Raw genomic sequence first — 14,782 nt, forward strand, 5'->3', positions numbered from 1 at the left:
AAAATTTTAATCAATGCAGAGAATGTGTAACTTATTGATTCCTTTCGTGCTTTAGCATATTGTTTTAAACTGGTGCATTAGTCCTACGATCAGGCCTATCACTTTTATAGATTATTGCTATACTCGCTATCTATGAGACTCTATGAGTCTGCAAGTAAGTAACTCTGCGATTGAATCATGACACCCATTAGTACTAGTAGGCTACTGTAGGCTATAGGCATTGCAACTCTTAATGAAATCGGTTGAAGACCAATCTATCAACGGGGCTTTCAGGGCTAACCATCAATAAGTGAAAGAAGGACTCCACAAAACCTTAAAGCTTCATCTTCGACACTGGCTTTCATCTAAACGGATGCATTTGTCAAGAAAGGCCTGACTGCGATTCAACCACCTGCGCACTGGGATCAGATTATTCAGGTCCTACAGACACAAGTGGGAGAAGGCGCCATTCAGGATGTGTATACTAAGCGCAACAAGGAGGAACAATCAGCTGACCATACCATTAGCTGCGCCATCTACCATGTGCTAAAGAATATCCATAGTCTGTGTGAATTGAATGACCAATCAATACAATGGCTGTTCAACATCTGCCTTAACACATAGTCCGAATCACCGCCACTGCTCGAGGTTCAAGCGAAGAAGAAACTCAGAATGAACATTAATTAAATGAACCACCAGTTAGTCATGAATTAGCTTATATAGCTTACCCAATGCAGCAATGATTTTCTTCAAAGTATAAAACATATTGCTTGCTCGTTGCAATGGCAGATTCGGGGGACCCTCTCTAAAACACAGAAAGGGAAATTTACTCATGGTGTATTTGCAAGGCCAAATAAATGTAAACCTAAGCATCACTGCGTTTTGTTGAAATCGCTTCCCCTAAGGCTACATGTTGGATCCACTTCTGGCTGATTCTATTTTCTTAGTTTTTTTCTAATTGGACCAGAAAACGCTTTTCACTCAAAAGCATATAGGATTATAAGTGTAGCCTACAATATAGTCATATAGTAAAAACAGAGAGAGACTGTTCACCAGGCATTTGGTAATAAAATTAGTTTGCGTTCTTCTGGTGACTATATACTAGGTTACCTCGTGATGTTAAAGATGATAACTAGCTTTTGTATTTCCGACGTTTCGTCAGTCAAATTCTTAAAACTGAAAAGGATTATACAAAAAGATTGTTCACAGAAAAATGGTACATAAACCAGAAGGCACAACATGCTCTTAACCAAAAAGATGGTCAGAATTTCCCCTCTGTGTACAAAAAATTACTTTAACTTTAGCTTCACCTTTTCCATTCTCAGTGCGTCTTCTCTACCATTGTTATTGCTAATCCCATTGTTTTCTGTCTTGTCTGATGTTTTTTCAACGTTTCTTGACAGTGGCCCAATAGATAGATAAATTTACGCTGTTGGAAAGTAGCCTACTGGTTTTAGGCATTCACTGCATTTAGTTTAACCTCTAGGTATCGTTGCGTGTTTTAATTCTGATTCTTGCTGCTTTACTTTACTCATTTTATCAGTATGTTTTTGTGTTGTGCCATCGTTGCTGAACAGGTTGTGTTAACCTGTTTTAGCCACCTTGATAAAGTCAGTCGTGCTGACTGACGAAACGTCGGAAATACAAAAGCTAGTTATCATCTTTAACATCACGAGGTAACCTAGTATATAGTCACCAGAAGAACGCAAACTAATTTTATAGTCATATAGGTTACTCATTGATTACTACGTATGGTTATTTCGTTGTATCAAGCACTCAAACAGTAACAACGTGACAGTAAAAGTAATGCTGTAGTGTAGACATAAAAAATCTCACATTCAGTGGCGTACGCAGGATTTTCTCAAGGGAGGAGGGTATTCGAATTTTTTTTCGAATTGAAATGAAAACCCGAAAAGTCCTCCCCGATAGCTCAGTTGGTTAGCGCGTGATTTCTGAAACGAAGAAGCTTCAAGATCAAGCGGCGCTGGTTCGACTTTGGGGTGTACGCTTGAGCAACGCATGTTTAGGACTGCTCTCCATTCAGCGGCATCTAATAATGGATAGAATAGTTCCTTGACAACAAGATTTCAACGATTGGAAACTCCACTCTGTCAATCTCAGTGACTGGGCCTGCGTCAGTGATTCAAAGCCTCTACAAGTATGCGAAACTGCCAGGATTAAGCTCTGCAAGAAGCTTTCCCAGTCCGAGGATAAAAATTCAATCAATCAAATGAATTAAAAAAACGCCCATTTGATAGTGATAACCAGCAAGTCATATTGTGTAAAATTAGTCTACCATACTCAGCTTGCATTGACGATAATTTTTTTAGTTTGCAGCAAATAGTTTACTCATTCAGATAGATTTTGTATTAAAAACAAAAAAATATGATGGCCTATACAACACTCTTGACGTCGCATATAATGGTTTACGACTTACGTAGACCACGTGGTTAGCTTATACTCAATCCAATAAACCAAGGTTATTCAGGGTACGTTCAGTGGTGTACGCAAGATTTCTTACTGGGCAGTGTTGTACGTTGACGCCGTCAATTTGACGGCGTCAACTTTTTGTTGACGCTGAGGCTAGCGCCGTCAATTTATTTTTCAGTTGACGGAAGTGATAGCGCCGTCAACTATTTTGCTGATTTTAAGCGTCAAGCGCTAAGCGTCATTTTTTGTTTTCATGGAAAATCTCGTTTCACAATAAGAGTTTCACAATGTATTCTGGCCAGCGCGACTCATCCGAATTACCGGCTTTTGCGTTGGTTGGAATGGCTCCCTGGAATACATGCGGAAGAAGTTCGCTAAATGGTGATCACCCTTGTATTGAGAACGAGGGATCAGAGACAGAAAGCGAAAAATCCATGAATGGCATCGCGGACGTTGAATATACTTTATTTCAAGAGCTCTATGCCCCTGAAAAGAGCGATGTTGGTGCAGTGGACCTCGTTAAAAGAGTTATTCATGCTAAACTATCACAGCACGCTTGGAACAGTGATACCTTTCCGACTAAACGTTTTCAACTTGTTTTTGAAATACAACACACCAATACCAACCAGCGCTGCTGTGGAACGCATGTTTTCACTTGGAAAGGACAATATGCGCAGGGGCGCCGGAAGCGGGGGGGGAGCAGGGGAAGCGGATGCCCCCTGCCCTCAAATTTCTGTGGATGGGGAGGGAAGAGGGGGCAATGGTGCCCTTTTAAGGTCATGTAAGCTACGGCACACTTTGCAATATAACAATTTATGCTATTCGCTTTTAGCCTAATTATAATATTCTATTTTTGCCTCAAAATAATATTCACGACACAAAATTCTCCATCACAGTAAGTTATATTACATCATTATAAAATAGCATGATGCCCTTCCGTGCCATTGTTCTTTGTATAGCGGACACTTGTATCATTACTCGATAATGAGCTGATAGATGAGCATTATCGCTATATCTTATCTTTAAACTTACAAAAAAATTGGCCTTTCAGCAACAAAAGTGCCCTTTTTTCATACTCCTGCCTATCCAGTCAAAAATCGCTCCGGCGCCCCTGAATATGCGTCCCAAACGCAGCAGATTGTCAGACAAACGTTTTGAAATGCTTGTTTTTCTGCAAGGAAATAACTAATAGGCTGAGCAGCTAATTACAATACAGTCTCAAAACATAATCATCATCATCATCATTTTCAGCCTGTGAGAGCCCACTGCAGAGCGTAAGCCTTCCTCTTTTCATGCCAATTTACACGATTATGTGCTAGTTGGTACCAATTGGTTGTATTGCATTGTTTTTGTCAATGTCGTCCCTCCATCTCACTTTTGGTTTTCCTTTCTTTCTTTTGGTTTCTCGTGGTGTCCATGTTGTTAATTTTTTAGTCCATCTATTGTCCTGATATCTTGCTATATGACCTGCCCAGGACCATTTTAGTTTCTTGATTGTGCTTAATAGGCTATATCTCGTAATTTCGTTTGGTTTCTGATCCATTCGGCAAAACATAATAGGCTATACCTGCTCTTTATTTATAGCTATTGTTAGCCTGAACTTGGTTGAAATATTTTCGTTTTATGAGACGCTGGCAAAAAATAGCGCTAGAAATTAGCGCTGACGCTGACGCCGTCAATTTCTTTAAGAGCTTACGCAGTCCTTTACGCCGTAAAGTTTTTAGGCATCTCGCGCTGACGCTGACGCCGTCAAATTATTTCAATGACGCGTACAACACTGTTACTGGGTAAAGGGAACGTTCGATATTATTGGCATTTGTTATCAAGAGAAACCTAATGCTACTTTATAGTCTGAACAAAGTTTAAAGGGATACTAAAGGAAAAACCTGACTTGGCGATTTTCCACGTTCTTTCTGTTTAACATGCTACCATAAAACGATTTTCAATAAAATTTTTCCCCATTGCGGTCTGACCACCATTGCGCGCGTGCTTTTGTCAGAGCTTTCAAAAAGAGATTGGGCTTGAGCAGCGAAGCGTGCGTCTGTACACTGTACAGTCTGCGTCACTAGAGACTAGCAAACAGCTGATCTCGCAATAATTGTTACTGCGGGCGATTTGACTGTAGGCTATGTATGTACGTACACCAAAACATCAGATTTCAACATCAAAACATCAGACAGTTTGCTCAAAACATCAAATGTGGTAACGTGGCTTTTGTTATTGCTGTCTTTTGTGACGTATTCTCGAGCAGTGTTTGCACTTTTGGTTATTTTGAAAAGAATGAAAACACATGAAACATTGGACTTTGGGCCTTGCCAGCGCCATTGAAAACATTTTTTTTTTCGGTAATTTTTTTTAAATGTATTCTTGAATGTTCAGTTTACGCATTTTAATGCTTAATTCCCGTTTGAAATTTTCATTTAGTAGGTTTTTAAAATAGCCGAGGTTATCTGTTGTTGCAATATAAACTCTCACGGTTTTTACGTATGTCACTGTAGCCTACTGTATACTTTTGAATTGAATAATTGGATATGTGAATATGAAAGTCCAGCCGTTCTCTTCAACGTGGTGGAGAGGTGGCAACAACGTATGCTATATACGTTGGCTAAACGGCTCTGGCCTGGGGAAAGACCTGGCAACCTAGCCTACCCCAGAACTATTGCCAAAATACTCTATGATGACAAAACGAAAAAGTGGAAAGGAAAGAAATGCATTTGTTCTTCCAAATGCAGATGCATTTGTTGGAATGAATAGCATTTAGAAGAGCAAAAATGTAAATTTAGAAACAATAAGAAGCTGATCAAAACTATTGTATTCCCAATTGCAACTTACGGATGCGAAACATGGACAATGAACAAAACAGACAGAAGAAAGATGGACGCATTTGAATTGTGGTGTTGGAAAAGGTTACTGCGTGTTCCTTGGACAGCCAAAGTAACAAATGAGAAAATTCTCGAACAAATTAAACCGGACATATCCCTAGAAGCTAGAATCGTCAGGCAGAAACTTTCATATTTTGGCCACATAATGAGAAGCAAATCAATGGAAAAAGACATGATGCTTGGTTTGGTCAGCGGAGGAAGAGGGTGCCCAAAAACAAGATGGCTTGACACAATCGTAAATAACAGTGGTATGGGACTTGGGAGTGCATAAATTGAAGGAGGTTGTATGAGTGCATGGGATCGAGAGATGTGGAGAAAGATGACATATAGAGTGACCGAGAGTCGTAAACAACTGAACGGATGAAGAAGAATGTGAAAAGCATGATATTAGGCCTAAACAGATAAGTAAAAACAGTTATAGTTCTATTAACAGACAATGTCCTTAATAAAGCATAAATCGAATCTTTGGTAAAAGTTTAAACATCGAATGCAATTTAATGCAGTACCGTACTTCAAACAGACATTGTTGCACTTTGAACATATGGAAAAAGAAGGCCTACCTACAGGGCCGTGTGAGCATCATCTCGACTTCTTCCCGTTCCCTCCAAAATTTACTAGTGGGCCTCTATTTTTTTGTAAAGGTGCCCGAAATGTTTTTCAAATCATTGGTTGTGAATTCGGATCAAAAGCATCAGACTGACTCCACAATCTGTTGGCACTCCATCTTTGACTATACATAACAATGCGAAGGGCTATAGAGTTTAACTAAAACAACTAAAACATTTTACAGGTCCTTTTTAGAGGATAATTTGGCAATGAAAAAGGCCGTCTGTAAAGCATATAATTGTATCACTCTTGAAATACAAAAACTAAAAACAATGCTGTGTTTATCTTGAAAAAAAAAATAAGACGCTGGGTTGAATGCAAAACAACCTAGGCTACTTTAACCAAGTGGGGACGTCGAGTTTCTTTCCGTAGGCAAGCCCCTCACTTCCTTCTAAAATGTTTCTGAAATAAAATAAAAAATCATTTAAGTCAAGCCTACGCTGGATGATCTCTGTCAACTGTTCTGGATGCCATTATTGAACATCTTCGTCGTTTCACGAGCATTTGATTTTGGACAAGTCTTGTGCTATCAACCGTTGAAAGACATATTCTAAGAGAACGAGAGCGTAGTAATATTTCTTCCTTAAACTCCAACAACATAACATAGATTTAGGCTACTTGTTTCGCTGATTTAAAATAGTCATTCCAAATGCTGATCAGTAGCCTAGGCTACAAACCGGATGAATGTAGCCTAAGCTATGAAATTCGAGTTTTTGTAGCAGTATATTGTCACATTTTTATTCAAAATCCACGAAAAACGCTGCACCAACTAAATATGAATATGGGTGGGCCCCTAAAAAGAAATGTGGGCCCACTAACCGAGGTTTTGGAAACGGTAAATATAGGGCCTTGCGTGATTTAAGATATTGAATATTGAGATTCTGTAGCAATATTTACAACATTTTTTCATTTCAAACAGCCAAAAAAGCATTAAACAAGCTAAAATGAGTGGGCCTCTAAACAGCCGTTACCCCCCACCCAGAAGTACAAGGGGTGATTCATACGACCCTGCTACCCAAGACCACTCTTGAACAATAACATGTTTGCAATACACAATCACAATTCACAACGGCGGTAACAAATAAACATTTTTGAAGGGGGCATGGCCCAATGGCACCCCCTTGCGTACGCCACTGCTTGCATTATAACAAACGTCTATGCAATAGATGGTACTGCTCTTTTACATTCATCAAATGCTGGCATTCGTCTATGCAATAAATACAGAAAATAGGTTTACACTAATTACTTTCCGTTATTCAATACAAAGAGCTTTGCAATGTGACCAATGCGGTCTACAAGTAAAGCAGTAAACATAGTGCAAATTGAATCGGTAGGCTAAACTGAGTTAAACAGCCACAGTTTGCTGCTTTTATCAATTCTTATTAAGCTAAGTTATGGGGAAGCCACTTCAACATGAAAAAATTCTTCCAGATCCCAATGACACAGCCAACCAATCAGAACATGTCATAGGAGGCTATCCATCAATTGTGATCCTTCCAGCTCTCAGCCAGCCAAAGAGTTCATCCTTGCTTTGAACTTTGTTTGGTAATTAGAGAAAAGGGGTAATGGTAAGGGTGAGAATCGAACCCAGGTCATGGAAAGGACTACTTTCTAGCCTAAACCACTATGTCAATCAGCTGACAGCGAAACTTTCACTTAATTTGCATTGTAGCCTATTATCTGCTTTTCTAGCTTTTTCATGTCACGGTAAACGTAGTTTATGATTGGTTGATTGGTGCGAGTTTTGGTGGTTGTGGCAAATTTTTGTGATGTTATTAAAGTTGGCTACCAAGCTATGGCGACTAAAAGGTAGGTTATTACGCTATGTTGGTAAAACCACCTGCTTTTTTTTCATTTTAATGCTTTTAAATAAGGATTTTTAGTTGATTTCTCTGCTTCTACTTTCTGGATGCCGTGCGGACGCTCATTGGCTACCGCAGGCTATGCCAGCTCCAGAGATCGGACAATGTCTTGCTTCTTTTGGCATTGAAGTTTAGTAAAGTTGGTGATTTGACCCTACTAAGAAAAATGTACAAGTTTTGTGGCAACAATTTCCTTCCAACACATTTACAGTAGATCTACTAGTAAAACTGTAAAAACGTTACAACAACGTTTGTGCAGGCGAAAGTTGGGCAAGTTTTGTTCTCATGTCAAAAACATTTTTCAGTGCTACAGCTATGCTATCTTTATTCTCTAATTGTCATAAACGTAATTAAGCTAGGCCACACAAATGCCGGGAATCATTTTGCAGTGACAAAGCACCTCATCTGCCAAAAAAAACAATAAAAACTCTTAAAATTTTTATAAGATTTAATATTAGCAGAAATTCAAAATAATTAAACGATATCTTCAAATTTCAAACACAATCTACTTTTATTTTGTACAACATTACTCGTCTTTTGGTGTGATTATAGCAAGGTTTAATTGTTCGAAAATTTGTTCTACAAGAGTAGCATCATGTGAGGTAATTTCCGCAAAGCCTGCACACTCTTTCCATTCGCTTATCACAGGGTAAACATCATGGGGATAAATTGAAGACCGGCCTTCAGTCAGGGTTTTGGCAACTTTCCGTTTTCTTCCAATTGGTCGGGCAGCAGGCTTGTTGTCTGCCGAACGCAAGAAGCTGACGTCATACAGTCGTGAAGATTTCTCATGAATCATGTGCTCAACTCGAATGTCCTAAAATTCAATTGTGACATGTAAATTTAATCAGCATATGCAGAGAATTTTGTGGAATAAAGTTGTAAAATAAAGTTTTATAAAAACTATGAACAAATCAAAGCCTACATAAACTAACGCAATTCAAGCTTTTCGCAATTAATTAAGAAAATTTTAAATCTAAAACTTTATAGCCCATGATGCAGGTTGGCGGTGGGATGGCAGATAAGGCGTTGGCTTTCCAATTATGCAAACCTGGTTCGATTCCCGGCTTAAGTTGGTTGGAAAGTCTGTACTCTATTTCCTTGTCAATGTTAGCATCTGAAGATATGGTGCATCCTAGGTATGGAAACTGTTGTTCTACATTGAGCTCCAATTGGTCAACAAAAATAATGCAGGTTTAAAGATAATAAAACTAGCTTTCAATAAATTGAACTTACCGAGTGTGTTCCGACAAGAAAAATTGGTGGGATACCATTGTCACCGTTTTGATTTTTACGGCAAATTCCAAATAGTTTATTGGAAACACTTAGCATGGATTTTCTTTTAGGTTTTTGCGAAACTGTTTGATTGGCTTGGTGCATTTGGACAAATCGGTTTCGAATTTCACGAGCAATGGCAAACGACGTGCTGTCATGGACATTGTAGACTAATATGATCCCATCACTGTTCAACATGGTAATATCAAGCCTATTCTTTGCTTGACAATCGGCGCTAGCAGAGGAAGAATCTTGAGACGGCTTGCCACCGGGTGATCTAAAAGGGATGACAAAAAATGATCAACTTTACCCTTTCGATCAAACTTTGAAATAAAGGTATCTTTACTACTTACGGTTTTCTTTTGATTACCAAAGAGTGCCACGTTTTGTAATTACTTTTGGCTTGAAAATTGAACAGTTGGTTATTTATCACGATTGCTTACTTTTCTCGCTTGTTTATTTGCCAAAACATGAGAATCCGTGTAGACTACTGTGATGTTATTTAATCACCCACCATTTATTCACACGATAATCGGCCGCTGACATTTTGATAGTTAATCACGCAGAGTCCGATCATGAAATCGAATTGTAGTTCTTAGAGTGACAAAAGTTATTCCAATCAAAGTGAGGGGTTTACCAACTCGAGCGATCATTCTATCCAGCTATCCAGATTCTATCTAATCAGCTAGCGAGCTGATAGCATACCTCTATATCATATTTTACATATAGCCTATGTAAAACAATTTGACACTTTCTTGGAATTTACTGTAGCCTATGTTTCGCGAACACCGTTTATTGTAGACATGCTTCAGAATAATGTGGCTTGTTCGCAAAAGATCACTGCGCATACTTACGTCATGCAAGGTAATGAGCTGGATTTATTAATTCTGTCGCGCTTTCTTCTCTGAGTAAGTCTTGACAAAAAACTTTTGGATGAACTGCTTGTCTCATTTTGTTTTGGAACGAACCTACACAAAGAGTAAAAGTTAAATATGTGCATGACATAAATAGGCTGACTACATTAATCCAAGATGAAGCAGCGCTGGTTCGGCTCTCGGAGTGTGCGCTTGTGTAACGCATTTCCAGAACTGCTCTCCATTTAGCGGCACTGGAAGGAATAATTCCCCATCAACAACACTCCAACAACTATTGGAAACTTCACTCTGTTAAACCGGCCCTGCATCAATGGTTCAATGCCTCTACAAGTAGGCGGAGCTGCCAGGAATAACCTATCAAAGGCTTTGTGAGTCCGAGGATAAAAAAAGCAATCAAACTACACTGTCTTAGTCACGAGTCTATGTTACCTACCCAGCTGTATCGGTTATCTTGAGGGAAAGGCTGATGTCAGCTGATTCGAGTTCTTTTCCTTTGGAAGCTTCTGGTTTATTGAAAGGTTCTTCGAGAACAGACTGAAAGCAGAAAAAAAGTTTTTGTCAAGTCTACTTGTTTATATTTTGCAAGTCATGCTATGACCGCCTGTGTCGTGACTCGTGACCAATGTTTGGAGACGCCACCGCTCTGTGGAAGCTAACGTGTAGACACATCACTAATGATCAAAACGTTCTAGCTCATATAAACATCATATTCGGGCTATGCGTTTGTGGTGTAAAATCAGGCAATGACGCAACAGTATTCAACATTTTGTTTCCATATACAGATTCATGGAGGAAAATACGTAAAAAAGGAAATCATATCAATCTATTATAAGCTGTGTGTGCTATTTTGCTTCCTATACTGAAATCACTTGTTCACTTTTTACTTCCTCCCTAGCTCCTGCAAAAATCTTGTCACCGTGACTTTGCCTAGCAAATACATACCGAAATTTTTAAGTCGACTTTCTACGAATGTAACGTGTTTCATGACTGGTAAGGAAAACAAAGAAGTTTTGCACCAAATAAATCAAAACAGATTTTTACCGAAGATTATCAAAATCAGGCAAGATCAATTTCTAAGCTACGTCATCAGAAAGCGAAATCTGAAATATCTCTCTTAAAATAAGATTCTTAGAAAGAGGACATCTGGCAAACAAAAACAAACTCATCTGACACAATTTGATGACAAGACAGCAACAATTATTTATCAATAAATCATATAAAAGAAAAAAAAATGGATTAAACATTCACCTGAAGCCGGTGATGATAGGCTACCTGGTTCAAAAAAAGAAGAACCATACCATGGTTAATAGGACTTATAGGACCACGTCGGAACCAAGCAGAGATGATCTAATTAAAGTGGTGCTTTTACCACAAAAGGAAAATAGTGCAGAGAAATGAACTTTAGGTCACTGACAAACAGTCGGAACAGTTACGTCAGTAGCGGGGCAATGAAATGGGATCCATTGCCAATACATAGCTTCAAGATTACTTGTTGTGGGGCAATAACTCTGGCAATGCATTGGTTGGAGTTAATGCGTGACACATTTTTTGTTTGTAGCATAAAAAGGATGTTTTACAATAGAACTATGGTTAAAATAACTGAAACGGAAATAAACATTTTGACAATTTGTTAATATAGCAAACCGTCTCACGAAAATCATCATGAGCAGGCCTAAACCAATTGCTCAATGAAAATTTGTTAATGTGTACGTTATTAATAAACATGTACATCCTTTTTACAACTGAACAAAAGATATAGAAATGCATTTCAAGCATTTGAAATTTAGTCTACGCCACTGTAAAATAGTTTTATGTAGCTTGTTTTAGTGATTTTCATCCGTTGTTCGTTGCGCTAAGAAACATCTTGCAACAACTTTGACTCTCACATAAAACACCATTGTCCTTGTACTTAGACTTTATCGAGAAGTAATAATACCAAAGCAGTCAGCGTGTTTGCTAGTTGAGGTCCAATAATTCTTGCAAGATTAGGCTTGACCTGATTGTAGACGTAATTTGCAGACTACACTTCACAGCGTGGAGAAAGGAGCGTTCTTCCCAGCTATCAGCACAAGGCTGAGCACTCACTATAGTAGCCTACAGCGAGAAGTTGCGATTCGCTAATCATAACAGTGTAGCTTCCACGCTACCCATTTAGACCATCCAATATACTACACTTCACAGCCATAGCAACATCTTTATCATTGCCGAAAAAGCAGCTGCGGATCGTTGGTTAAATTTGTGCAGCAACGGCAACCCTTCCTGTTCTCCTGCCACCAAATCTCAAAATCTACACAATGGCTTGACCTGTATAGGCCACAATAACGGTGGTGCCAGTTTTGTGGTGCTACGCAGTGATGAAGTGACCCACAAGCGTGTGCCATTCGGAGAAAAGCTGCTCTCGCTGAGGTAATGATATACCTATAGATATATTTATACCTATAGGTGTATTAAGAGTTAAGTGAGGCTTCCCGTGACGCACCGAGTATCGAACGCGGGCCGGTAGAGTGAGGCACCACTCCACTGACCGCTACGCCACTCAATACGCCAATATTGGTTTCCAGGTAACTCCGACCTGCTGGGAAGCCAGCTAGTCGATACCCAAGCGCAATTAAGCTCGACCTCCCAACCATCTCAGCAGATCAGTCTGCACGTCGTGTTTGTATCCCCGTGAACTGCTCTTTTCTTATCGAACACCCGCGGCTCGATAAGGTCTTCATTAAAACTTCAATTGAGCAACTGGAATTATCTCTCCCGAAGGTTAACGCCATCAACCTCATCCCACGTCCAACATCGTCAGCACAAAATGGAAGATTGTTGGATAAACATTAAAAAAAAATTATACCAGAGTACTGCACATCTATAAATCAGGGCTAAAGATGAATTTTAAATTATCATCCTCATTCTTAACTTATTTTGTAAATATCAGTAAGCTACCTCGCATTCACTGTCGCAAGCTTTGACGTGGTCATGAATTTTTTGAAGTATTTCAACATCGGTAACTGTGATGCACGACTCTTTTCGAAAAACGTCTTCTATGGTGGTTGGAACTCTGATAAACACAAGCACATATGAAAATTATTTGACATTTGTGACCTACGATAAGCTAGTATAGTCTATATGCCAAGCAGGCATATAGACTATACTAGCTTATCGTAGCTGAGAGGATAATTTAGGCTGTTAGCAATGAGATCCTCGGGCTCTAAATTACGACACTTCTAAGAAAAACACGCTATATCCAACAAATACAAGGTGCGGTTTATTCAAGATCCGGGTTCCTGGGAAATGTTACAGGCCCTTTAAATCTTTCCAGGCCTGGATTCAAAAGTACTCCCTAGAGTAGACTGTCTTGTCGACGCTACTGATGCCAAGACACCAAGTCACATCATTTATTAACCAAAAAAAAACAAAAAAAGATATTTGCAGCATACGTCCAAACCCTGCTATGCACAGACAATGGAGAGAAGAAATATTTGATATTTTTTGGTTGGTATTTGTGGCTAACATTAACTTATAACGTTTGATGAGTGGCTTATTGTATGTATAGGCCTATTGTATAATGCCGTTTAGTAATGATGTTGTGCGGTAAGAAGGTAAACAGGTTTAGTTTAGGTAAAAAGTGTTGCCGTTAGTAGGCCCTAATGATGCTTTGCCACAGTCTAAAGTCAATATATTACCAACATTTTCCTTTCTTTTCTAGGCTACGTTGTTTTGTTTTTTTCTTTATATCCGGAACTAATAAACGCATTCGAAAGTTGAAACTGCGATTAAAAATTTATCTGATGCAGATGCGATAATTGTTCCCAATTGACGTAGCCCAGTTTGTATTGCAGGATTACATCATAAAAACTTTAAAAAAATTCCAAACGTTTCTCATTACGTAACGTATGACATTGACTTTAAATGGGGCTTAATAGACACATAGCCTATTTCAAAAATTGATGGTCAATCGGAAGTAGGAAAACGGCTTCCCAAAGTTTGCCTTCATGAAAATCTTTCATCCTCATATTTTAGGCCTTAAATTAGACTATTGCTAAGTAAATAAAATGACTTGCGTTCTTCTGGTGACTATATAGGCTATAATATCTCCTGATGTTAAGGATGATGCTTAGCTTTTATTACCGACGTTTCGTCACTCGTCAGTCAGCACAACTGACTTTATCAAAGGGGCGGAAACAGGTAAACACAACCTGTTCAGCAACAAATAGCACAACACAAATACATACTGACGAAATGAATAAAGGAGCAAGAATTACTGTAGACTTTAAAAAAAAGAATTAAAAAAAAAATACAAAATCAAGAGTCCTAGACGACAAACTTCAACTTTTTTCATGGTGACAAAAGAATAGTCATTGACACATCGAGTCTATGGTTGATAGACAAACTGAAATGGTTGATAGACCAAATAATGACAAAATGGAATATCATGCCATCCACATTGGCTAGCACGGTGGTTAGTCCACTTAGGCCAAATAATAACAAGCTTACGTTTCCACAGTCACTTGACTGGTTACATATTGAAGTGCTATACTGGTTTTCCCGACTCCTGGGGCTCCAAGAACAGTTATTTTGAGAGGTCTCTTGGAACGGTATTGCGGATCGGAGTATACCATCATGAAAAATCTAATCCACAAAAAAAAAAATTCTTTTGATGGTTTTTCTTTCTTACGTCAGCTGTGTAGTTTTGTTGAATTCACAGTAAACTTCTTCGACAATAAGCTGACTCTTTAAAATATTATATGCTTATATTTTGATTAAAACTGAAAAACAAAGTTGCATAAACTTCACACTTTACCAATAATAATTTTTCACTAAATTATGGTCATAGCTTCAAGCTTACTCACTCCATAGGCCAGCTAAGGGCTAGAATGAAACT

The 14,782-nt window shown here is 38.7% G+C and overlaps 1 protein-coding gene across 1 annotated transcript; it reads right to left on the reverse strand.

Annotated features, from left to right (window-relative positions):
- Nucleotides 1-8,195: 8,195 nt before the first annotated feature.
- LOC145786173 (uncharacterized) lies at nt 8,196-14,519 on the reverse strand. Its single transcript, XM_082597818.1, has 6 exons — nt 14,395-14,519; nt 12,844-12,958; nt 10,343-10,443; nt 9,889-10,002; nt 8,996-9,311; nt 8,196-8,576 (listed from the first exon to the last, which is right to left on the reverse strand). Exons 1-6 carry the CDS (start codon nt 14,517-14,519, stop codon nt 8,286-8,288), a joined length of 1,062 nt encoding a protein of 353 aa, XP_082453944.1. The 3' UTR covers nt 8,196-8,285.
- Between the last annotated feature and the right edge of the window lie 263 nt (nt 14,520-14,782).

Source organism: Aplidium turbinatum, chromosome 17 (genome assembly GCF_918807975.1).
Source record: "Aplidium turbinatum chromosome 17, kaAplTurb1.1, whole genome shotgun sequence".
Taxonomy (NCBI): Eukaryota; Metazoa; Chordata; class Ascidiacea; order Aplousobranchia; family Polyclinidae; genus Aplidium; species Aplidium turbinatum.